The 27,605-nt window shown below is 24.1% G+C and overlaps 1 protein-coding gene across 1 annotated transcript in view; it reads left to right on the forward strand.

The window, feature by feature from the left end:
- Positions 1 to 4,568: 4,568 nt before the first annotated feature.
- Positions 4,569 to 27,605, forward strand: part of LOC112593149 (calbindin-32) — a 63,017-nt gene continuing 39,980 nt past the window's right edge. The window contains exons 1-2 of the mRNA XM_025337475.1: positions 4,569 to 4,682; positions 14,099 to 14,297. Coding sequence (XP_025193260.1) covers positions 14,111 to 14,297 — 187 coding nt within the window. The 5' untranslated portion in view covers positions 4,569 to 4,682; positions 14,099 to 14,110. The remainder of the gene's footprint in view (positions 4,683 to 14,098; positions 14,298 to 27,605) is intronic.

The following is a 27,605-nucleotide window of genomic DNA, read 5'->3' on the forward strand; positions in this document are numbered from 1 at the left end:
TAATTCAATATTATATAATATTTGAGTTATTACATAATCTCCGTAAAAATATTTAAATTTTTAAAATCATATTTTATCTATCCATACATAGGAAAATAAATTAATATAATCATTAAATATTTGAAGAAAATATTTGTATTACTCTATTTCGTTAAATGTTTTGTTATTATTGGTCACTTTTTCAAGAATCAAGTATAATGTATACTTACGATAAAACCAATATTTACCTTGCCTTTTTAAAGTAATACAGCGGTTAAGTTTTCAATCGAGTGCACATATATAAACGTTATTGGCCTATAAAGAAACTTTACTTTAGAAATTGTGACAAATCACTATTATAAAACCAATAACTTTTATATTCAATTCAAAATATAAAATTAATGATGTACAGACAAATTAATAAATCTATTAGTTATAGGTGCAATGAACGGATAATATAATCTATAATGGCATAGTATATCCCTAATTAAAAAAAAAGAAAGATTTGTATAGTTATAAATAATAATAATAAAATAAATTATAAAATTAAAAAATATTGTAAAATCTATAGGTTTAACAATATTGATTTTATAATAAAATTAGCCATTAGGATCGAATATAAGATGTAAGTAAAGTAATCTGATTTTTATCGATGTTATAATTATCATATATTGAAATCTTATAAAAATGCAAGTATTTAAAAATACAAATTAACTAAATTTACATTAAAGTTATAATTTTAAGGATTAAATACAATTCATTAAATGATTAATGTATAATAATAATTGTATATAATTGTATTATTATCTACCTGAAAGTATTATAATAACATTTATTGTTTTGTTACTAACTTTAAATTTTGTTGGTTATAATTAATCACGAAATTATAATTGGTTGTTGTATTTAAAAATGTAAGTATCAAATAGCATAACTGTATGATGCATAGGTGAAAATTCAATAACTCACAGAGTCGAAATTCTTTGTAGATATTATTTGTTTATAATATTTGGAATAAACCTGAACAAAAAAGTTTCAAATTATAAATGTCTTAAAACTCTAAATAAGATTAGATTTAAAAAATAAAGCTTTTTCAACGATCTTGTCATATAATATATTATACTAGTAACTCAAAGCGCAGTGTCAAATGACCATTTTTAAATTATGTTTAAAGAATTATGCATATTTTAATAACAACCCATGAATAAGAAATTAATAATAATAACTACATATTTAAAGGTACCTTTTGGTGGTATTAACTTTTTTTAGATTCTGAGCGTAGTTCCACTCTGATGAATGTATTGATTTTACAATAATATGTATGTGTATTTTTTCTTATGCGTATGTGTGCACTTTAAGTTGTCGATAAATTGTTTCAATTTTCAGTGATAGGTTTTGGAAAGAAAATTGAATTTAGTTTATACTTTGAGGAGATTTAAGTTAAGTATCTCAAGTATTCTTTTTATGAGAAACATAAACAAAAATTAAAGAAAAACGGGCATTTCTTATGCTAAACCAGATTTTGACTAAATTGATTTTTTTATTTAATTATAGTTCAATAACTAATAACTGTAAAAAAACTTGAAATTTTCACAAAGGTAAATTTTCTATAAATGGTATAATTTTCAAGATATTTGAGTTTTTTTGAACTATTTATAAACAATTAAAATGTTTGACATTTATAAGTTTATATTTTTAAATGTCAATATAAAAATTATGAAGTTTAAAAAATGCTTAAAAATGTATACAAGATTTTTAATAAGTGGTTTATTTCCTAGTTAAAAAATATTAAAAATTTATTCTTAGAATATTTTTTTATAAGCACTTAAATTTATAATATTGACAAAATTTCTGAAATTTCTGAAAATACAAACATAATTTTTGTAAGAAATGTTTTGTTTATAACTAAGATTTTAAAATTGAATACAAAATTCTTTATAAGTTTTTCAACTTATAGATTAAAAAATTAATTTTATTGGTAAGCCAAAATACATTTTTATGAGCATTTAAAATTCCAATTTTTATAACAGTTTATTTTCATCCGTATAATAATTATTTATTTCTAAATGAATTTTATTTTTTGTTGAGATTACAAAACGAATAACCGTAGATATTTGAATTTTTTTCAAAATGATTATTATTTTAATTATATAATAAAAGTTTCAACGTTTTTAAGCTTATTTCAAGCTATTTATATACTTGCCAAATTTTTAATTTTCTTATAAATTTTGATAAAAGATTATTTCCTAGGTAAAATTTTTGAAAATCTTATATAGGATTTAACATAAGTAATTCAAACTGAAATCACAAATTTAAAAACTATACAAGAATAACTATTTTTTATAAACATTTTAAGTTCAAATGTGTATGAAGTTACTTATTTAAATCATAATTAATGATGTTAATTTTTTTGTTATAATTAAAAAACATTATTCGTAAAAACTTAACTTTTACGTATATTATATTATTACGAATTTTATTATATGCAATGAAACTATTTTTGAAATTTTACGGTATTTATAATTAGATAAAACTAAATTTTAAGTTTTATAAAATGTTATTATATATTATGAATGTATATTATTTTATTAATTAAATATTGCATTATTCAAGAAAAGTTATATAAAGCTACCGAAATACTGAAAGTAAAATTAATGGTTTTAATAAAAAATATCACAAAAAAAAAAAAAAATAAAAAATAAAAATAAAAATATTGGGAAATAGTAATACTATAAGATAACAGATAATTTTTGTTTAGAATCATTTTTTATACACAATGAAATATTATTGAATTCAAATTTAACACACTTAGAATAGTTACCCACTCGACATCGAATGTATAACACTACAGCAAAGTGATACTTACATAGTCTACCATTTTTAAAAATAAAAGCCAATCTTTTTTCAAAAACTTTTAAACAGACAATTTTTTTAAATCAATATTTTACAGTTAGTTTCTAGTTTATTAAAATGTATGCACAAAGGATAATATAGTCCCTAAAAATTATTTTACAAAATTATGAAATATATCTAATGCTCAATCTAGTATTTAATATTATATTCAGACTATCTAATTTTAAAATAAATAAACATTAATGAATTACATTAATTATTAGTAATAATTTATTACTATATTATTTTCAAATAATCAAATCTTCATATAGACATTATAATGGGCATATTATTATAGCTGCAAACAATTAAAAAGATAAAAAACTTTTTTTTGGAGTTCTGATTTAGATACTTCAACTTTTTTTTTTTTTAATTCATCTACTTATAAATTTACCAGAAAAATGTGTGTATTTTTAATTTGTAATAATAAAGTTTGTATCGCCATAAAACTTTTTAAATGGTACACGAAATCTAAATATTTAAAAATAATATTTTCGTATGCATACTTACAAAGTTATCATATACAATATTTTAAAATTATCTGTATTCTGTAAGAAAAGTAAAAAATTAATTGGTTTTATTATGATGGTATTTTATTTTATTTTTTCTGTGAAAATTGTTCCAGGAAGGTAGTTTATCAAAATAAAAAATACAACGAAACAATAACAATATTACGTGCAGACTTTTATAAAATATCGATCTTTAGGTTTTTTTTTTAGTTTATTATGGATTTTGTGATTCGCTTTGGTGTTCCAGTTTTGTACAATTGATTTTGAAAAAAAAAAATGAGTCAGCATGATATAAGAGAAATCTAAAATAAATAATCATAATCGGAGTCGAAAAGAAACTGATAGAAAATTAAATCACATATAGTTTTGAAACATTTGTGCAAAATGGAAAAAATAAAAAATATTTTAAAAATAAAATGTCAAACGATAATCAATCAAATATACATTATGTATCCTTTTGCTGTCAATGAGAGTAAGCCAATGGAAATAATAAATTTCAATAAATGTCACGCGGCTTTTTCGCATATAAATATTTTTTCATTCATCATTAAATTCGTCCTATAAAACTTGGCAATTTGAAATATCAGTTATTCCTACTTACCAGGGAGGTTTATCGTGTATTATATGCGTCATATTTATTGCTATTATTGATAAACGTACGTCACGTTATCAGCGAAATTCTTAATGTCAAATAGTTTACCACGTTTTTTGCGTCGTTAAAAAAAAGGAAAAAGAAAACTTGCACTCGAGTTTTGATGCGAGGTATTTGTATACATTTTACAGTGAAAAGGCGATGAGACGAAAATGCCTTAGGAGACGTTTTAGCGGGAAAAGACCTTTTATCCTATTGAAATAAAATAGATGCCCTATATGGGCAGTTAAAGACATTGGGCGGACAAAAAATTTAAATATTAACAGTTTTAAGAGAGAAAAAAAAAGTAAAAAAATCTTCTTGTTTAAATTGTTGTATTAAGGGTCAAGTTATATTTTCCATGGTATTTGCATATGCTTTGGTGTATTATATAAAATTGGCTGGCATTCCGCAACGATCTGTTTCCCCTCTGTGCGAATATAGACTTAAAACTTTACAGGGAAAAAAAACATAGAGGAAAAGGGCCAAGGGTTTGCTGCATTATGGAGCCGCGCAAGCGTTCTAGATGCGAACAAAACAGCCGGGGCGATCGTCAGCAGCACAGCTCTAGTCCTCCACGACGAGTACAGGTATCAACACCCACACACCACCGCAAAAGTCCGCTGTCACATTTTCGCTCAATTCCACGTTGCCCTCCATTCGACAACACCAAGGTAAGCATTATGTTTTTATTTATTGTAATAATTTTCATCGATTATGTGTCCATAGAATTTTTATTTATTATTATTCATGATATTTTACAATTATAATTATTACAAATTATTATTATTATTAATTGAACACTCGAAGGATATATTCAGAAAATTTAAAAATCCGATCATCGCATTGTTTTTTATATACATTATTATAATCATATTTTGTATTACTTTTATTTTTATTTTAATTGTTGTTTAAATGATAAATCATATAAAATATTATTATCATAGAATATTACTACACGACTATCATATAATATTATTTTATGTGTCATTATAACATTTCTGGACGTTAAAATTTGTCAGGTTAAAATAAAAACTCACCAACTACAAACATTTGTATAATATTTTCTGAAATATTTAGAACTCAATATCAAATTAGTGACTTAATACCTCAAACATAATACAAGTATCTCATCAACATAGACTTTTTTAACTATTTGAAAAAAATGTAAATAACTAATTTTAAAAACATATTACAATTTAATTTTCCGACATTTCAGTTTTTGTTGTGGATGAGTTTTTACTTCAAGCTAAAAGTTGACTAGTAGTCGCGTTTGATGTATTATAGGATATTAAACGTGGTTAAAGTTACGACATGTCTACAGGTATAAGAAGGGTCACGCGCAACAAACAAGTTAAATATACTTGAGCCCTTTTCATATTTGATGCACCGATAAGACTGCTGTCAACTACAAACGACGAATATAATAATATTTTAATGTCTATATAATAATCCTTTGTGTAGATTTCCTGTTTATAACCGTGATCGGACTCAAATTCGCGATAAATCGGACGCGTGGCACGGCTCACGTTTCTTTGGCACCGCAGTATTTGAACCATTGTATGCGCGTGCGTATATAATATATCTCATAATATTTTATAATATTTATTGCCCTTCCTTTTAAATTTCGGTACACGACGCACGTAGGGTAAAAGGCATATAAAACAAACAGTACAATATGTACCCGGCAATGGGTTGAGTAGGTATGGCAATCGAAGTGAAACGCAAATATTAAATATTACGCGGTATCGAATAATACGTATTATATTATATAGCATTAAATCCGTCTTCAGATCAACTGCTTTGTTTGATATAATATTATAAAAAAATATATCGTATGTAATACATGTCTCGTGTGCGTGGACAATTTTTTATTCTAGTACAATGATATAAAATATACCAGGCGTTTACAAGATATGGGAGAGGAATTATAAACAGTTAAATTTGTTTAAAAAAATTGCCTTTTATGAACAGTTTACTATAAATTTTTGATGTAGTCCATACCAGACACGCTAAAGACATTTATATTATTCGGTTATACGCAAAACGCCTTCTGTTAAGGTATTGTTATCGATCTAGGAACTGATTGAAACAAAAGCATTCCTGTAACCATCATAAAAATAGCGTAACAATAGCGTAACAAGAGTCATCTACCGATGACTAAAAAAAACAAATCTATTTCAAACCTTACCTTCAGAACTGCAGGTCCCCGGTCTTATATGCCTTGCCAACTTTCCACGCTTTTATTTTTCGAAATTTCCATCACATTTTATAAGCCACCTATGTATACGAGTAATATGATATTATGATCTCTGGAATAACATGAACGAACACTGAAAGAGCTGTTGACATATGTTGCCAAGGTGTGCAGGAGAGAAAATATATATTATGTATGGCAGTGGTTATAAAAGCTCAAAAACCGCACGCGTATACTTATTATATTTTTAAAAATCAACGTGGGTAATGCCAGGTGACTGTGACTTTCCAACCGTGGAAAGGCGGAGGGAGTCAATGATTTGAATAAGTTTTTATTTAAATCAGCGTCTTTAATATATATATATATTTACTAAATTCTAATGTGAGTGTGTCTATGCGCGCGCTTTCGTCAGCATTTATGTATATCATTTTTATTATATTATGCATACATACTCGATTTGGATTTGTATAAACGTATCAAGACTGTACTTGGTCACGTGACCGCAATATCAGATGGCTTTACACAAATCGATGTGACCAACTGTGACCCACAATATATTATTATTAAAGCAGTATCACTAATATAAGTATACAAATGATGTATATATTGTGTATTATAGATATAGCTGATATAGTACGTGGTAGCTTTTTTAAGAATGATTTTTTTTCAAAAAAAATTGTATACTTGATTATAATGCAAATAAAATGACGCATGAATAGTTTATCCAGTTCATATTTTGTCGAAGTTTTATCAAAAGTAAACTGTGCTATTTAAAAAACGTTGTGATAGGTATAATAATATTTTATGTAAACAAAATAAAAATATATTGTGAAAAAAGTACATGAGACGAATTTTTTTAAACCATTAATATTATTTAGTAAATATTATATTTTTATAAATTGTAATAATTTTCATCGCTTACGTGGTAATAAGGTTCTTACATATTATTAAATTGCGATATTTTAAAATTATAATTTTTATTATTTTATTAATATTAATTTAACACTCGAAGGACGTGTTCAGAAAATTACTTAAAAACCGTTAATAACGTTAAGCAGATAATTATACAGTTTAAACTTATAAAATTGAAACAAAATTTAAAAATAAATAAATAAATATTTAACTGTAAAATGTTTTGTTTACACGATGTGTTTATTTCATTATTATAATAGGGTGTTATGTTATTACCTAGAAATTATGCAAGCATTTTTAAGAAGATTCATTTTTAATACGTCTTATTGCATAATGGTGTTACGTGTCCTATGATAATACAAACTTCTGCTTTTCAAATGATTACTTCTTTTTTTACTGTAAATTATTTAATGAATAATTATTTTAAAAGTTTTGACTATCATAGTAAAAATTTAAACTAGTAGTTTAGTATTTATTTAAATTTCTATTCTAAGGATAATAAATCTATGTTAACAATCAGATAACATAACAAAGGGGTTATGGTAATTTGAAAATGTTCTTATTATTTATCATTTATATTAATCTATCAACATTAATAATTTATGAAAAAAAAAAGTCTAAATATAATAAATCGAATAAGATATTTCAGATATTAAACATATATTTTTAAACTGTTTATAAATACCATTATACTTAATATAAACGTTTGAATAGTTGAAAAACTACATGTTTAAAATCACATTAGATACATTAATATTTACAAAGTAATTTAACATAAAAAAAAAGATTCTCATTTGAAAAAAAAAGTCTGTATTGCTACAATTGTACAAAAAATCTCAAGAATATTTAAATATGATCTATAAGTATATTTAAAAATTTTAATTAATGCAAATATAAATGATAAAATAGAAATGTATATTCTCAGTGAATCACTATATATATAATTATATTTGATTTGTGAAATTGGCATGATATTCTTTATTTAAACACATGCATAACACATAATATACTAATATATTTGGCTTTATGTTGAAATTAATAAAAAAAAAAAAAGTTGTCAAGTTGAAGCATAAATATTTTATAGTACAATCCATACGAAACTTATTATTATGGACAGTGAAAGGTATTATTATTATATAAATGCGTACATACAGTGAGCAAAAAAACTGTAAGTAAGACATATTTTAAAAAACATTGGTTTTCTTTTAGCACAGTAAAGAATAATATTAAAATAGAATAAATATGGTGTGTTTTTGTATAATATACACTCTTTTTATATCACAGTTGAAAATTTTTTTGTCAAAGAGAAACTATAGTCATAAGCACCATTGATGTTTTATTTGTTTACTATAATGCATTCTTTATTCAGTTTATTCCAATCAAACAAAAAAAAAACATCATTGGAATTTCATCCATTGTTCAGATTTATTTCTTTGAATACATAGTCATGTATTTAAAGTGATTTAGATATTCTTCCGTGCACTTATAACTTATAATTTGTTTTTTGTTATATAGTTTTTTTAATAAATAATAAACATATTAATGATATAAAAGTAGTTTTCATGACATAGGAACATTATCTATATATGTATTAGTACATCTAAAAAAAAAAAACATACATTTTTAAAAGAATTCTTAAAAACAAATATTTAAAAAGTTAACTTTCATTATTTAACAAAGAATCTGATTATGTCTTAACAATACAATTACGGAGTTTTCATCATGTGTTTCCACGTACCTATATATATAATATTCGTTTAGTATTTGTATTGTGTATTTAAAGAATAACGAGTACAATTTTATATTTATTACAAATTATTACAGCAATGTTCAAGATTTAATTTGGTTTTATTATCATTATAATAAATGTCAAACTTTCTAACAGTTAACACCGACATTTATTTTGTAATTGTTTTTGAAAAATAAGTATGGAAATAGTTATCAACTTCACCGTTATGAGTTTCAATTTCAGATTTCAAAATACTTTGTCACAGTCTAAAATACTTTTAAGATTTATTTTACAACTGTTTTAATTTTTCCTTGATTAAAATCTTATTTAAGGTGACTCATTTTTTTAATATCATTGTTAGAAATTGTAACAATATACCTGTTACTGACGCGTTATTTATGCCGTAATCAGCGATTTTGCTTAGGTCAGAAGAACACAGGATCGTAGAGTATGAGTATATACAAATCATTTTGATAATCAGTCGAGTTTGGTTCGTGAAATAGAGATAACAGCAGTCTCTATGTTTTTAAATAACATTTTTAATTTGATTCATCATAGATATAATAACCTACCTGATAGATAAATCATAATTTATTCGATCGCTTCAACTCGTACTCTGCTACACATTCTGATTTTCAAAATACTACCCTCAAGAACGGAGTTACTTAGGTGATAGTATAATTATATTGATAATTAGTCTTATAAATAAACTTTGTAATAAGTTACTATAATATCGTTTCTATTGTATTAGTTTATGAGTGCAGATCATAAGTTTCTAGGACCTGTAAAATATAACTTAGAAAACTTAATTTGTATCAATTCAACAACCCAGTTCTTAAGACCGGTTCGTATAGTGGGAATAGCTAATCGACTAATTCTTAACTGGATAGAATTAGATATAAATATCGACAGCCACTTAGTTTTAATAAACGGGTAGGTGTGTTACAATTTGGTGGAGGCTCCGGGCAATTTTAGTTTCCAAAATTGTTCATAATTACACTAGCACAGTAACATTGATTTTAATGTCAATATATAGTTAACGTCTTTGTTTGTTTGGTGATAATATTTGGTTTTTAATCTGTATTATTTATTATTTCGGAAAAACTTAAATCAATATAAACAATTATATATTCATGAAAACTTATTTATTTAACAAATGTTTAAATATTATTTTAAAATATTGGGTAATAATCAAACCATTCATATTTCCCAACGTGCTTAGTTAATTTTAAACTTAGATAAGTTTAGCTTAAGGCTAAATTATCAAACCAAAAATTAAAGTTAAACGAAACAGTCTTGCAATTTTTAGCAGATTTTCAATTGTTGGCCAATAAGGTTAACCCAAAAATGACGGAATCGGAGAAAATTGACCTTATATTAGAAGCTGTTCCTCCGATTTTTATAACCCAGTCTCTGAATAATAACACACTTGCTGACTTACAAAATAATTTGCGTAAGGTAGAATCTGGAAGAGCAACAGTTAACGAACGAAGTAGCACCCACAATTTCGATGCTCTTAAATAAGAAATAGAAGTATTAAATAAAAAATTAATAGAACAAAATGGCTTTTGTTGCTAATCAATTATCAAATCATAATAATAATTTAAATAATTACAAAAGATATAGAAATAATAATAATGATGATATTATAACGATGAAAAAAACTTTAATGACAAAAATAACTTTAAAAAATAATAAGTTAAATAGAAATAGTTACTACCAGCCAAATACAAATTTCCCTGATAGACAAAATTTAAATGGTAAAAATTTCACGGGTAATCAAAATCGTAACGTAGGCTATAGAAACAATAATAATTTTAGTCAATTTAGTTTTAATAAACGGGTAGGTGTGTTCCAAAATAAATAATAAAATCTTATAGTGACAAATTGAAATTTCATGGCAGTAATAGCAATTGCATACAAAAATGCTTGGCGTAATCAAGTTTTTATTAAAGTAAACTATTTAGTTAAATCAACAATAATCGAAAGTTTTTGATATACTATTTATAGATACACTATCGTCTCCCATTTTTTTTTATCAGTGTAACATAAATTGTTATTAAATTATAATTCATAACTATAAATTATCGTGGTACACATAAAAATTATATTTAGTAAGCAATACAATATACATAAAAAATATTGATAAGATCGGGCGTGAAGTTTATTAGGTACCCATTTTGTTTAGATTCTTTTACTTTCTTCAATGTATTTTTTTCTAAACAACTGAGGAATTTTTTTAAACGACCTTTTTAAATTACAATCCATTTTCAATGTACAATCGATTGATATAAATTGCTCTATGAACAAGTTTAATTTCTTTTACTACTTGAAAAAGTATTTTTATAAAAAGAAAAAAACTAACAAACAAACATACACATACATATCCAAATTCCAAACCAGTAAAAGTAATTGTGGGTAAACGTTTTATTTTTTTTTTAATATCGTTAAAAACCTTATCAACATTTTGGAATAGTTTATACTTTAAGAAAGTAATTTTTTAATGACTTTTCCAAAAAAAAAATCATGAAAATTGTTTATTACACACTTACGCATAAATTTTAATACTTAAAAATACTTTTTAATAGTTACCTTATATCTACTTAGCACTAAGTGTAATACTATAACTAAGAGTTGTAAATAATCATAAAATATCTTATCACTGTAAATTATAATAGATGAACGGGGCTATACCCTGAGTATCGTAATAAATGTAATGAGAGTATAGTAAAAAAAAACTAGAGAAGCGGGTAACTTACCGCCTACTCTCCACTGCATACATCGTTGTAACACTAGTTTCCTCTTAATTTTACAATAGGTAACACTAATTATTAGCTTGTATGTTTTATTATACTGGATTATATAAACAAATGTAAAACATGTTACCGTTATGTTATTAATAATTTTGAAACCATTTATCTGTGTTGCAGCGGTGACACTTACGTGACAGCGTTCACTTTTCATTCTCTCACCTTTATAAAATTATAGACACCCGCACGTCTAAGTCTGAAAACACATCAAAAACCATTAGACCTCACTTTGCCATTTCCCAGCCTATCCGTGGACTTGTTTTTAAAACGGTTTATAGCCACACTGCACGGCCGTTAATAAATAACAATTTACGTCAAAATGAAAAAGGAGGATGCACGTGTTAATTTTGTAAGAAATGTCGGGTTAAGTAAACCGTGAGCCTACGTTAAAAGCAATTCTAAAGTTTTGCACGCAAGGAAAAAAAAAATCGATGAATTGCCTGTTGATCTATGACCTCGAGTCAAAAGAGACTTGAATTCACACATTTACCATAAAATGTATTGTTTAAGTGCTGTACATCGAAAACATCTCAAATGGGTAAAATTAAAAACATAAATTAAAGACCGTCACTGAACTTTTATCGTTGGTTCCAATATTTCAAACACCATGTGCATTAATTTTAGATACTGTCGATAAAAATTTGCAAGTTCAAACAAAAATTTATAGGTGCTTGTTTTAGTGACTTTTCTTGATAACTATCATATTTCTGTTTTTTTTTTTTTTTAAGTTGATAGCATGTAATATGCATACTATTGTCTTTCAATATAGCTTGTTTTACATTGGATTTTAATTATAATTAAAAAAAACGATGTATTTACATGGTCTATGATTTAACTATATAATAACGTTATTTTTTTTTTTTTTTTTAGTGGAATGAAAATGAGATTTGACTATTTAAGTGTAAACATACTGGATAAATTTTAGACGAAATTATTAAATCATTAAAGTATAGTGATTATAATAATAATAGTTTGTAATAATAATGATATTGTTGTGAAAGGGAACACTGATCTGCGTCTAATTGAAAAACAAAAAAAGAATGCGTTTTTAAAAATAATTTTTAGTTTTAAATAATGGAAGTCAACAAATAAATAATTATAATCTAATTAAAATGTAATAAAATATTTCAAATTTATGCTTTCTGAGACTTTAATGACAAAGAAAAATTAAATTGGGATGACATGAATATAAATTATAATTGCCTATTATATTTTTTAAAGAATATACTTATTATTATTGTGGGTATTAAAACTTATCAAAAGATTATTTTTCCATAATTTTATTAAGTTAAACTTAAAACTGCTTATAATTTATCTATTATTATGCATGAATAGTTTGCCAATTTGTAATGCATTGTATAAATTTAATCATCCAGTAAATATCATTCATTCGGAGTAGGAAATGCTAATTTGGAAAAATGTTTTAATAATAAATATTATTATCCATATAAAAACAATGATAAAATTCAGCAGAGATTTTTGTATTTGTTTTTATTAAAAAAATAATCATTTTAATAATGATTAATAAATTATGGCTAGCGAATATTTTGTATATCATTTTATACTGCTTTATACGTGACCTATACATTATACGTACTTACCTAGTTATTGATATAAAATAAAATAAATTGCTCGATGAATAATCATAAAGCAAGCATTATTATAATAAATATAATATAAGTATAAATATATCTTGTTTCATTTACGCCTTTTGTAAGATGCAGTATAGGCTTGCTTGGACGAAAATTTTGTTACGAACAACGTATTTATATTTTATGCACAAGGAAGACAAAGTTTGATTGTCTTTTTGCGAACTTTTTTTATATTTTATGCATCGTATTAAAAGTTATCAAAACTTACTCTAAAAAAAATTATCTCATCTTCTTTATGGGTAAATCATTGTTACTGATGACATTTTTCCAAGTAAATTTTGTCTTAAACAATTTACCGTTTAAATTAAATAAAATTTTAAATATAAACCACACCATACGTTTATAGTTGAATATTGAATTTTTATTGGAATTACCATGTACAGATTTATTGAATCGCTTTTATTGCTTTTATGGTTGTAAATGATCATTATCATCATATGGGCACAACACAATATTATGTCATACTAAAAGATTTTGGTTTTAATTGTCCCGCTTGCGATTTGTATTTCTATTAACAACACAGGCTGTTTAAACATAAAGATCATTATAATAAATACAAGAAAACATAAGTTGCAAGCGACCATATTCACGTTTTAGAAATGTATTCACATTTTTTTTATTCAATAAAAATGTGTTCTACATATTACAATCACAATTTCATTCAGATTGTATAATATTATTTTTAATATATATATATATTATATTTAAGACCATCGCGTGTTAAAAATTGTTATTTGTATACTATATTATTTTATGTTATGTTTTTATTTGTTTTTATGATGTCACGTAGAAAATATACAAAATGAGTTTCTCTTCGGACGCATCTTCGGCATCGGCGGCAGTGGATGCGGCGGCGGCTGCACAGAAAAAATTGAATTTAGAAAAAGCGACCAACTTTATGAAGCAGTACAGAGACCCGCACAGCCGCGAACTGAAAAAATTGTCGGCGAATCAGTTCATGGATGTCTGGAGCCACTACGACAAAGACGGTGAGTTTGTGAGAATAATAATAACAATAAGTTCTCTTTGTAAAAAAAAAAAGTGAAGTTTTAACAGTGCTTTTTATTTAAATAATTTATTGAGTTTCGGGTTTATGGTGCCAAAACACTGCGTTTAAATAAATACGCTCATAACCCCTAGTTGTTCGGGTTAATGTGAATAGTTTAAGAAACATTTAATTTGAAAAGTTAGTAGGTACGATTTTTATTTTTATTATAAAATATCTTTTGCCTACCTAGCATTAGTTTTATGATTTTCAATTAAACATTTTATCATTATCGCGGCAGTCGTGTGTTATTGATTCGCCGTCACAAGCCGTCCCATTGCGAAGTGACTACGGGTAGCGTACTACAAGATAATATGCGATGTATCATTTGTGTTATCCTCATTATATATGTTATTATTTTGATTAATTATTATTGATAAATTAAAATTTTGACATACAGCTCACACAATAAATAAAACTTATTGAATATTCATTATTATTTACTAACAATGAAACCTTACCCGCATGCATTCAATATCTTTTAAAATATTGTTTTAATATTTATAAATGAACGATTGCAACAAAACAAAAAATTATTAATAATTAATACCAACTAATAGTATAATTATTCTCGTCTGTTGTCATTAATAATTATTGAATTTCTAATGAATTACAAAATCAAAACGCTAAAATATAATATAAAAAGATAACAAATTGTCATTTGAAAATTGTAAAATAAAAAAATGTTCAAGTTTCATTAAATTCAGTATATCGGAAAAAAATTCATTTGGATTTTATAGATTTTGAGCGTTGGAATTTTTTAAAATTGAATTAATTAATGATCTTTAGGTCTTTGAACATATTTAAAAATTCCAAAACTCAGAAGTCAACTAAACGCATAAATCAAACTAATGTGACAAATCATATCGCCCTATGAAATAATAAAATGTATTATATGGTTAGAATGACTTTTTTTTTTTTACTACGATCATGTAGACGTTAAAACATAAAGTTTTGGTTATATCTACGCGAATCGTAAATTTCCAAACCTGCAACGTATCATATAACTATGACGTATATACATTATACGTATATAATAGAATAATCTTCGAAATACACAAGTGCAGAGTGGATGGGTGGATGGCCTCGAAACTGTGTAAAGTTACGAGTGGAGAGGGGTAAGGCCATAAGGGTCGATTGATTTACGGTGAATCAATATAATATTTGTATATATATATGTGTGTACATCTTCCGATTACAGTGTTTTTAATAAACGGCCAAATTCATTTCGACGCAGTTTGAGCAAATACGATTCGAACGTGTTTTCGTTCCCTGCTGTGTATTATATACCATATACGCGGTAGTTATTTTTACTTAACCGCTAACACTCTGTGCGTATGGTGGGTGGTACGTGGTGCGTGGACGTCTAAATTAATTACAAAATCCTGATACCTCGAAATTCGATACTGGATAAAGAAACATATTGTAATAAAAATGTATTTGCTGACGTTCTTAAATAATACCCGACACGACAAATAATATCGTAAACCTAATGAGCTGCTTTACGTCGATTAACTATTGCATGTATAGCGATCGCCTAGTCACAAAAAATATCATGTTTTATCCAAAGTAATAATTTATTATAGTTATGATATTATTATAATGATGTGGAAAACTACGAGCGAAAACGAGAAATTGTTTTTATTTTTATTTTTACATTTCAAACTCCTCAACGCCATAATAACCTTTTGTGACTTTTTGCGCGATCAAACGTGTTTGTTTAATATTTGTTTCATGTATTATTATAATATATATCAAAGCGATTCTTACACAGGTAAACACTGATTTTCTCAAAAAATAATAACGTGTTAGTAATATTATTTTTTTCAATAAGTGATTAAAAAACATTACAAAATCCCATTTTTGTTGTTGTTGTAATTCTTTGCTTTTTTGAAACGATAGTATAAATTTTATACTTCATAATTCACAGCAGAATATTTTTTTTTTGATAATATTTCAATATGATATATTAAAATGGAATTTCGAACAAGATATTATAATTAGTTATAATTTATAAGTATTTATGAAGTTTAGAAAAGGGAAAAAAAGTAGTACAGAAACACGCCACAAATTGTTATTCCACTCTTTCACTTATCAAAACTTTAAATACGTTAATAATTAATTATTACTTCTCAATAAAAACTAGAATCTTACGCATTGAGAATTTCAGAAAAATTGTTTGCTCCGAAGTATGAAAGCAATAATGTATGTGTTGTTTAATAAAGTAAAATACTTAATTAATAATAGTGAAAAAAATTACTGTTTTGTTTAAAAATGTTGCTTTTTAATGAATTCAAACTATCAAAAATTATATATTTTCAAAACGATTATATTTTTTGTAATAATGAGTGTTAATTCATAAAAAATAATAAATCATTATACCTCTACATTGTGTACGTCATTATTCAACGTAAACACACATAAAAGTATAATGGGCAGATAAATTATATTGTAACAAAACTATACATACCTATGCATAAAATTATCTTTGTGTTTAAACGTACAGATTTTAATCGTGATACAAGTTTTAGAAACTACTAAAATATATTATACTAATGTTAGACTGTCATAGCGATAATATTGATTTGATGATAGGAGTGCAATATTGTTTTGTAACAATTTTAAAAGCACAAACATAATTTGTTGTTCGACACTTTAATTCTCGCTTAGTTGTTCATGAAGTAACGAAGCATAAAATAAATACCATTTGAAAAGTATCAGCAGGTATTAATTTATAATTCAACCAAAAAAAAAAACAGAAAAAATAACAAACGAATTGTAAAAATTACGTTTTATGTAATTAAGTTTTCGCTTTGGTTGGTAGTTGGTATACTATATAAATATAAATTAATACAATAAAAGTCATTTATATATTTTATGACATTGATATATATATTTTTTATTACCATGAATAAAAAAAGAAATTTCACAGCGATATGTATTTTGTTTATATAATATGTTTATATTATAAAAATCCAAAAATTTGAATCTATTTTGTTAAAAACATAAAATATTATGCAAAATAAAAATCATATCGTTTTATTAAGGAGAATATAACATTTTAACATGGTTAACCATTGGATAAACAAAGCATAATTATTACTTCGATGTTTTTATTTTAAATTATAAGCAATAATAAAAAATATAAAATTTAAAATGTATGCTGTCGTTTAAAAAAGCTAAGAATTATAACGAAAAAAATACAATTTTTTTTCTCAAAAAATTTGTTTATAATATATATATTTTGTTAACAATCTTTGATTTTAATAGTTTTTGGTTCTTGACTCTATCACCATACATTTATTCTATTTGCAAATATTTATTACCCACTATGTATAATATACATTGTATATAATATACTGTTTTATTTTTTATTTTTTAAGCAAATTAATACTATAATTTATAGTTTCGTAAAAATTTAACACACACCTAATGAATAAATGTCATTAATTTAAAATGTATTTAATTGTATTCCGTAATGCAATCACAAATACACTTTAAAATTACCATAGTATATTATGCAATAAGTATTGAAAAAAAAAATGTTGAACGTATCGCAAATTAACAAACAAATTAATTTTATTATATATTGTAAAATGTATAAAATTTATAAACTAAAACCTTTTGTTTGGTTTATCAAATCAATCGAATGAAATAATTAAAAGAGCACTTGGTAAGTTTAAATATTATGACAGTAAAATTTAGAACCTAAATTAAGTTGAACGAAATAAAAATGAATATAAATTTAAATTCTATCATGACGTTGCAATATAAATAATATATATTTTATCCCATCGTGTAATATAATACGCCTCAACCTTAAACCGTCATTAGTTTCTGCAATAAATCATTGTCTACCACCTTAATAATAACAACGCCATAATTCAAAACACCCGAATTTACGAGTATCTTAACATCAGAAAATTGTTAAATCGATAACGCTATTTAATACTATTACAATAATCTCAATAATTCTTAAATCTGTTTAAGTTATAAAATACTTTTTAAACCATGCTTCAAATTATTATTTTTTTGTCAACCATCGCAAATACGCGCGGTGAACAGAATATCGTATTAATTAAATTAGATTTACTATATTTTGTAACAAGGTTTTTCTCCCTACAGAAATGGCGTAAAATAATCATTAAATTTATTCCGAAAGGACATTATTTACAATAGTCATAATAATAATAAAAATAATAATAATATATTCTACTACATTGGTATTATATATTGTTATTATTAATTTCTTTGTTGGTTTTAAACTGAACAATTTTGAGACAAACAAATATTTGAAATATATTTTGTTAAAAAAATACGCATATACATATAGTTAATATAAGCTTAAAAAACGATATGATAATTGAAAAAAAAAAACACACGCAATCATAACAATGTTTAAAAAGCGTATTTTTTAAATGAAATATAAATGCTATAGCAACACCACAGTGAGTAGGTATTTCGATATAAAATATAAATAAAACCGAAAGACAGAAACTTGGCATAAAATATATGAAATTAAAAAGATGTATACATATATCTAGTACTAAACAAATGTTATGTATGCGTACTCGGCTCAGTGTATTGTAATACGTTTGTCGCACGAGATTACCAACGAGATTCGAACTTCGTAAAACGATGATACCGGAGCGATAAAAACGTTGATGGTGTATATATATGTGAAACTGCGGTAGTGTATAAATGTACAAAATATGTACATGTAATTTATTATATAGTGTTATACTATTTGTAACAATAGTCAAAATGATGTCTTAAAAAAGCCTACGTGCCTACGGGTTGAACAGATATGCTGTAGGCAATCAAATATTTTTATTCGCACACTGCAGCGGGTATTATTGTTTTTTAGACTCGAGAGCAATGCAAATAAAAAACTTTATAAAGTTTAAAAGTGGATAAAAAAAAAAAAAAACTCCTCCATTACTACTTGTATTGCCATATAATACAGCAATAGGAGAGAATTGTACCAAAGTTTTGTAAATAATAATTTAAAATGTATTTTATTAAACCTAGACAATTGACATTATATAGTGAGAAGGCAATATAAATAAACAATTATTTGTATAATAGCAACTAAAAAAACGATTCGCAAATAAACATAAGACTTCATTACACTGCATTTACAGCACAAAGACAATGTGCTCATTTGTTGCAATAGCCACGACTGTTTATGATTGGTGAAAATGCGTATGCCCCACATTACCTCTAGTATTAGTATAACCCTATAATATAACGAGAACAAGTATAAGAACTTATCTACAGCCATTTATAGTGTACTATAAAAAAGTTTTTAAAGACTTTTAAATAAAACCTTATTTAAAACTCAAATAACCCGGTATTTAAAGACGTGTTTAAAACAATAAGTAGTGAAATGGAAAATTAAAAATTAATTAAATACGTCCAAAACTAAACAAAGAAATATTGCATCAACATTGTTAATAAATGTTTGCATACAGTTGATATACGAGTATAAACATTTTATTTTATTTTTTAACCAATTTTTATTACATATTAGTTATTTGAATTATAAATTGTGATTATTACCTATTAACAGTAAATATAACGATATCTCCACTTAAACCTCCCACATTAACCTACCTATGCAATATATCGACATTTAAGTATCATCATAATCAATTTAAAAAATTTGAATTTTCATTTTATAGTTTATATGTAATTATTTAACAATTAGTTCGTGTTATTAATATACCATATTGTTTTAATTTTTTAATTTTAGAACGAAATAGTTATGGATAAAAATCAAAATGCCATCATTATAAGTCTTTTACATCGAGATCTATCTATTTAAAGTTCAAATATTACATTATCAATGTAAATCTCACAAGTTTTATGTAAAAATTCATTTTTGATAAAAAATACTACGGCCTTTTTAAAATTCAGTTATAACATTATTAAGACCAACCTTATGAATTTTTAGCAAGAATTTATTTTTAATCAAAATATCATAGCCTAAAAAACGGCATATCTCAAATTGCATGCCTCATCTTAAGTTTGAATCTTCGATAAGAAAAAGTTTTCAAAATGTTGTAGTACAGATTTTAGAGTCTATAATAATTGTTCAAAGTTAAACTGACTTCAAAAATTCTTAGTAACGTAATAATTTTTTTGTTTTCCCTGAAAAGCTAAAAAAACTGAGACATAATAATTCTTAACTGATGATATTAAAATGAATACAAAGCACTCATGCAGTTGATAAGACAATATTGTTTAATATTATCAAATTCTTTGACCTCTTAAACACTTTTTACTTCAAAATCTTATCCTTTTACTCTATTTTTTTTTTAAATTTCTGTTTGCACCACAAACTATACCATGAACCAACTCTTTGTTATAACTTTAAGGAGTAGCTCATATTTTTAAAAATAAATAAGTATTTTAACGATGCGATTCTAACGGAAAAATTAATACTCATAACAGTGATTTTTACTTATTAATATTATATAATAGAGATTTTATACTGTTCGGTAAACATGGTTTTTCAGAACAGTGCATTAATCCAATAATGATAATACATTTTCCGAATTCCCAGAACATAATTAACCTATAAATTTACAGCAACTCGTTATCTGAAAGGTACTTAGCTTTCTTCCCGTCTTTTTAATTTTCTTCACTTAAAAATAATTAAATATTAAACAATAAGTATAATAACATATTATGTGTGTACCTTATTCATATTATACTCGTATATTTGTAATTTGCCATCAGACTTCATAAATAAAGATAGTGAAAGTAAATTACTTGATTATTCGAAAAATCTTGAATTACTTACCATCCGGGCCTCTTGTTAATTCAAGCAGCTCTTAATATGAATTAATTAGAACTATCAAGTTTCTATTATAAAATATGTATATTACTATATAACATATTATGTCATTGTGATACATTTATTTTATTATCAACTGAAATAAAAATGATAGTGTTATAATATCAATAAACGTTGACCATTTTATAGTATAATATTATTTAATGTTTTAACATTAGTCATTTTTAATATTAACTCGTATATACATAAATATTTGATTTATTAATAATACCCCAAATGCGTAGCTAAACAGATCAGCTAATCACTGGCTTTTCGTGTTAATATCAAATGGTGCAACATTTTTTTTGTTGATATTGGATAAAAAAAAATCTAAAATTCTTTGGATAATAAACTTTTTAACGTTTTAACGTTTTGTGGGAGAGAAGAGGATTTAAAACAAATAAATAAGATAAACTTTCCACGTGGAAAATGTTATCAAATGACTTTTTACGAGCGCTGTGATTATCAATGATTTAATGGTCCTGAATTTCTGATTATAAACATTTTCGGCGTGTTTTAATAATAGTAATAATAAACTTGAAAATAAGAAATACAAATAAAAAAGTCGAGCGTGACTTCAAATTGTAGGTATACATTATTTACTATAGAGTATTTATAAATCATGAACTTATAGAGAATGCTATATTGTAATACACGCAAATGTATTAAAAAATATTAATCAATTTATATTTCATGATCACGTGTTTAATGTATAATATAGGTACAACTATTATACGATGTAAAACATTTTATTTCATGACAAATACTTTTAGTAGTAAAAAAATAAATCAATAACTAAATTATTGAAAAAAAATATTACGCAATAAAGTCTAACGATTTCAACGATCTGTGTAATCTATTTATTAATATATAATAAAAGTTTTTGTACGAAAAAGAAAAAACAGTATATGTATGGACTGCGCAAAATATTATTATTATTTTACTCATCACAAAAACCAAATTTATTACGTAAAAAATACTTTCTTTTGCTATTGTACCTATTGTTTATCTGATTCCCGGTAGTATTTACATTAGATGTTTGATAAATTTTATAGAGATAATTTTAAGATTTTCTCACTTTTTGTAAAACACAAAAGAAATATAAGGAATAGTTATGAATAAACAGATACAATTTATGACACACAGTTTTCTTAAAATTTATTTGAAGTTTTTTTTTTTTTTTATCATTTGAAATGTATCTATGTAATATATGTAAGATAATGTATATAGTATATAATGTTATACATTTGAAATTGATAGGAGTTTTATGCGGTTATTATTAATGCTTGAAATATTGAAGTTCGATATTCATTCATATTATTCTTTTGGATTTTCATGGGAAATTCATTTCGAGTTTCGCTCAAAATTATTTGTTTAGTTATATTGACTATATAAAAAATTGTGACTTTTTTCAAGTAGTCAATTTTGTGAGTACATTTTTATATCTTCTATTTAAATTAAGTTTTAAATGGAACTAATAAACTATAAATAAAATAATCTTTATTTAGTGACCTTTTTTTTTTTAGTCTAATTAAAGAAAATCATATTAAAAAATAATTTTATCGTGTTTATAATTTATCCTATAAGATATAAAATTTACAAATGTTTAAAAAAATTTAGATTGTTATAATTTGAAAAAAATTTTGTTATGAGTTCTAAACTCTTATAATTAATATTAATGAAATATGTTAATATAATTTTATCATGTTGGATTTAATTTCTCCTAAATTAATTCATATTTAAATTGGCAAGTCCTGTATTATATATAATAATTAAATCGGCACAATTTTAAAATATTAATTGAAGGATATGTATCGTACCCATATTTATCGTATCATATAAATCATTTATCATATTATAGTATAATATATTGATTGTATATACATTGTTTGGTACATTCGACGAATATTTTGTTTCACTAATTTTAGACACAAATAAATTCCACACTAGTATGATATAATTTATGGAATATAATAATAGTGCACAGTCATCCAAAACATTTTAATGTATAATATCTCACTATATGTATCAACATTTTCAAATAATTTGTGGATGTTGTATAATGCCCTAAAATATAAGAATTACAATGAACCTTATCTAAAAAAGTCTAAATATTGAATTATTAAGTTTATTGCAGTAAATTTCATTAAAAAATAATTTTAAATGTTATATCATAACAGTAGAAATCTATAATGATGTCAAGTAAATTTTGACAGTCATTTTTGCTACCAAATATTACAATTTAATTAATTAATCAATTAATCATATGTAGAAGATAAATAGAAAATTATTTACATATCTAAAAATCAAGACTTAAAAGACTTAAGCTTGTCAATTAATTTTAATAAATCTTGTACATATTAAAACTTGTTACTTTTGATGCGATTTTATATTTTTAAGCATTTAATCGATGAATTGAAATTGCGATTTGTTTAAATTGCTTAAATATAATTTAAAATCTAAAATATTTAGATTTTAATTTTTTTTTTTAGTAAATTTAAAAAAATTTTAAAATGATATGAAATATATTTTTTTTTTGAATTGATTAAACGTTAACATTGATTTCATAAAATTGGAAAATAAATACAAACACAGGCTATTTGTAATATAAAACAATAAAATGTTGTTATATGCACAAAAGATATCAATTTATTATAATATGCTAAGAATCATTTTTCTGAACAAATTATTTACTTATTTTTATAAAAGAAATATTATAAAACAAGTATTAATAATAAAACTCTGATAGCAAGAACTTTAGAGTCTTTTTTTTAAGTAAAAAAAAAGCTAAGTAAAATATAAATATAAAGCTTGGAAAAAAACATTTGAAGGAAAATTTAAAATAAATTAACTAATTACAATTATTATTTAATCTTATGAACAAGAATTTTCGGGGTTTTTTTTTTTGCGAAGAATTAGGCAATGTCAAATTCTTATGATTTGTTTATTATTATTATTATTGCATGTCGAAAGAGATAAACTACTCTTGAATGTATCTAAAATGTCTAACCAAGACGCCGTCCAACCACACATTCAAAAATAATTTTTTTCCATCAGTTGTTATTATATACATTAAGTTAAGAAAATATTTGACAGCCGTGATTTCTCAGAAACGCTCAAATTGTCTATTGGTATCCAATATTTTCTGTTAAAAGTTTTGACAACTAGTTCATAAGACTTAATAATATTCATTTCAATAAATAAATTACGAAATAATAACATCTCCTAAAATATATTTTCTTATATTTTTGAAGTGATAATAATATAATATCATATTATACACTAAAATAAATGACGGATAGTCGAAAAGTATAACTTCTAGCTAAAGATTAAAGAAATAATATAGTTCACTGTATACATATTTTTTTATACAAAATTATTATGTGATTTCAATATCAACCCAGTTTAACAAATTGTTGATTAACTATTAATAAATTATAATTTATTCACATTAATCATTATTCTTTTTTTTATATACAAATATACTTTTTAATGTATATTTTTTTTGAAAATTTTAATATTTAAATCTATATTTAATATGTATGAATTAAATATTTAGTTTAAGTTTTAATACATTTTTATATTTTTTTTAAAGTATATTATATTATTTTATAACCTAAACTATGAATCAAATTTACGAACGTATTAAAAGTTAAAAGATTTATAGTTGACAATACAATTATTTTGGCCGAAGCGTTATCGCACTCTTCAAAATAAAACTAAATCGTCAAACAATAGATTTAATTTATTATTTTTATGTTGGCTATTAAATTCAATATTATATATATCCTCGGGAAATAGAATTATTATTTTAAGTATAAATAGCTTAACAATACATTTGTAATAACTTAAAATATTAGAAATACAAACTGCTTTGATCAACCAATATTTAAATAAAACATTTTAAAATGAAAAACATTTTTATAGCTCTATTCTATATTAATTTATTTAATAATTAATATTGATTTATATGTGTAAAATTATACACGATATCATCGACAAATGTAAAATTTTGTAGAACTAAGTAAAAAAAATAAACAAGTGGTTACCTTTTTGCTGTATATTAAGTGTCAAAAATATCATTGTATACTAAAAACATTCTGAATGGAGACATTCTGTCTGACTATAAAACTGATATGGTATCATGTATTAAAATTTCAAGAATTTTAATCCATCAAGTATTATTGACATTTTTAGTAATAAACTAAAAATAACCCCTAAAATTTGAACGTTGAAATATTTTTACTATGTCAAATGTTATTGCAGACAGAAAAAAAACACAATAACATTTTAAAATAAATACATTCATTGCTCCGCTCAGATACTAAAATAGTAAAATTAAGCAAAAATATAGAAAATATCCTTATTTACAATAGAAATAATATCATTCTTATATAACTTTTACGGTAACCAGTATGCATACTGCATTCAGAAAAATCAAGCAACCGTATGACGAAAACTGAATCCTAATTAAAAATATTATAATTAATATCAGTATACTACCGTATAATTTACAATTAAATAAATAACTACAGCACTGTTGTTCATCAGTTGTAAAAAAGTAAACTACTAGGGTCATTAAATATCCATATTTTTATATTAATATTTTATAAAAACAAAATAAGTTATTCCGCGTAAAAAACATTGTCAACATAATTAAATAGTTATATTTAAATTATATTATAACCTTCTTGAGACTTAAATAATATTCTCAAATTACTACCTATGAGAAAAAACGCAATACATTGAAATTGTACATTAATTTTTTTTTTTTTTTTACAATTTAAAACAAGAGCAATTTATTATTAGTAAAAGAATACAACAATATGTCAATTTGATAAATAAAATATGTATTGTATATTTATATATCGTTAATAAATCACGAGAAAATCATCCATTTGTAACACTTCTAAACTAAATTATTAAATTAAAACAATTATAAATATTTATGAGGTGTAACATCCATGTTTCAGATAAATTTTAATGATTTCAATAAATAAAATATCAAAAAAAACTTATATTCTATTAGTTTATGATTAAATGTCCTAACTCCTAGTTGTCAACGCTTCTACATTTAATAGGAAAATTTGTTATGAAAAGAAAAGAATCCATTAGTAACTTGTCCAAAGTTAAACTATATACATTTACACACATACACACAAGTATACAGATTTAAAGTTCACAATAGATTTTTTTTTTTTTTTTTGTGAAATATAACGAGAGCTTACAACTAAGATGTTGAAAATGTATTCAATGTGAGTTATATCACAATTCACTTACTTGGCAAATAATATAAATGTTACTAAAATTATTTCTAATTCAAAAATTATCGATTGAAATAAAAATTATTCACGATAAAAAATATACCTTTCATGAATACAATACTTAAATAGTTAAACTAATATAATTATTATTTTTTTGAAATTTGAATTTTAACAAAACGACTTGAAAACCTAGGGTATCTAGTACTTTAAAATTATAATACCTGAAGTCGCATAATATGATATTTATGTGTATTTATTATACCACACGACTTTATCATTATCGACACACAAACATAATATACATAATATACTATTATTTATAAATACCAATAGGAACTTCATCAAAAATATTTACATAAGAATATATAACTATAATCAAACGGCGAGTACAATGACCATATATGCATCCTATGCATATACACACATTATATTTAACTACTAAATGAAGCTATGCATATGAAACGCCATCTATTTATTCCTTTGTTCGCGCAGGAAATTTGATGTGATATTAACTAGATTGAGAATCAGGGGAGTCGCTTCCTCATACACTCTAGTTTTCTAATACCAAAACAAAGTCCCACTCATCCTCGATCATCATCCTGAGTCGCATTCACATCCGTCAAACATAAATATACGTGTATGCGCACACATACAAATGCAAAGGTGTGGATATTAATTATGTGTTATAATAAAATATTACAATGATGTTTAAATTAATTTCTTGCGTATTTATCATTTATAAATTTCATTTATAGATAATTGAACTAAGCCATATTGAGCAAATTAATGCAAAAATTTTAAATAAAAGGCACTTTTTAAACTCCAACGAAAGTTATAACAATTGTATTGTAAATATTTGATACACATTTCAATAAGTAATAGATAATGTATAATCGTCCATTTATGAACAAATAATTAAACATAAATATCAGGCGCAAACACACATAAGCCAATCATTGTGCATCCGCAATTGAATGACAGGTTTATATTGTATTATTCAAATACAAATATTGATAACACATTGATTTTTATCAATGACACAACCATTAATAGTCGATTCGCATAAACCTATATCATTAGTTATTACTATCAAATATAGAAATAAAAAAAATATACCTGTATTTAGGTGAATTAAAATAAAACATTC

Source organism: Melanaphis sacchari, unplaced genomic scaffold (assembly GCF_002803265.2).
Source record: "Melanaphis sacchari strain LSU unplaced genomic scaffold, SCAv2.0 Contig1_pilon_pilon, whole genome shotgun sequence".
In the NCBI taxonomy this organism is placed as follows: Eukaryota; Metazoa; Arthropoda; class Insecta; order Hemiptera; family Aphididae; genus Melanaphis; species Melanaphis sacchari.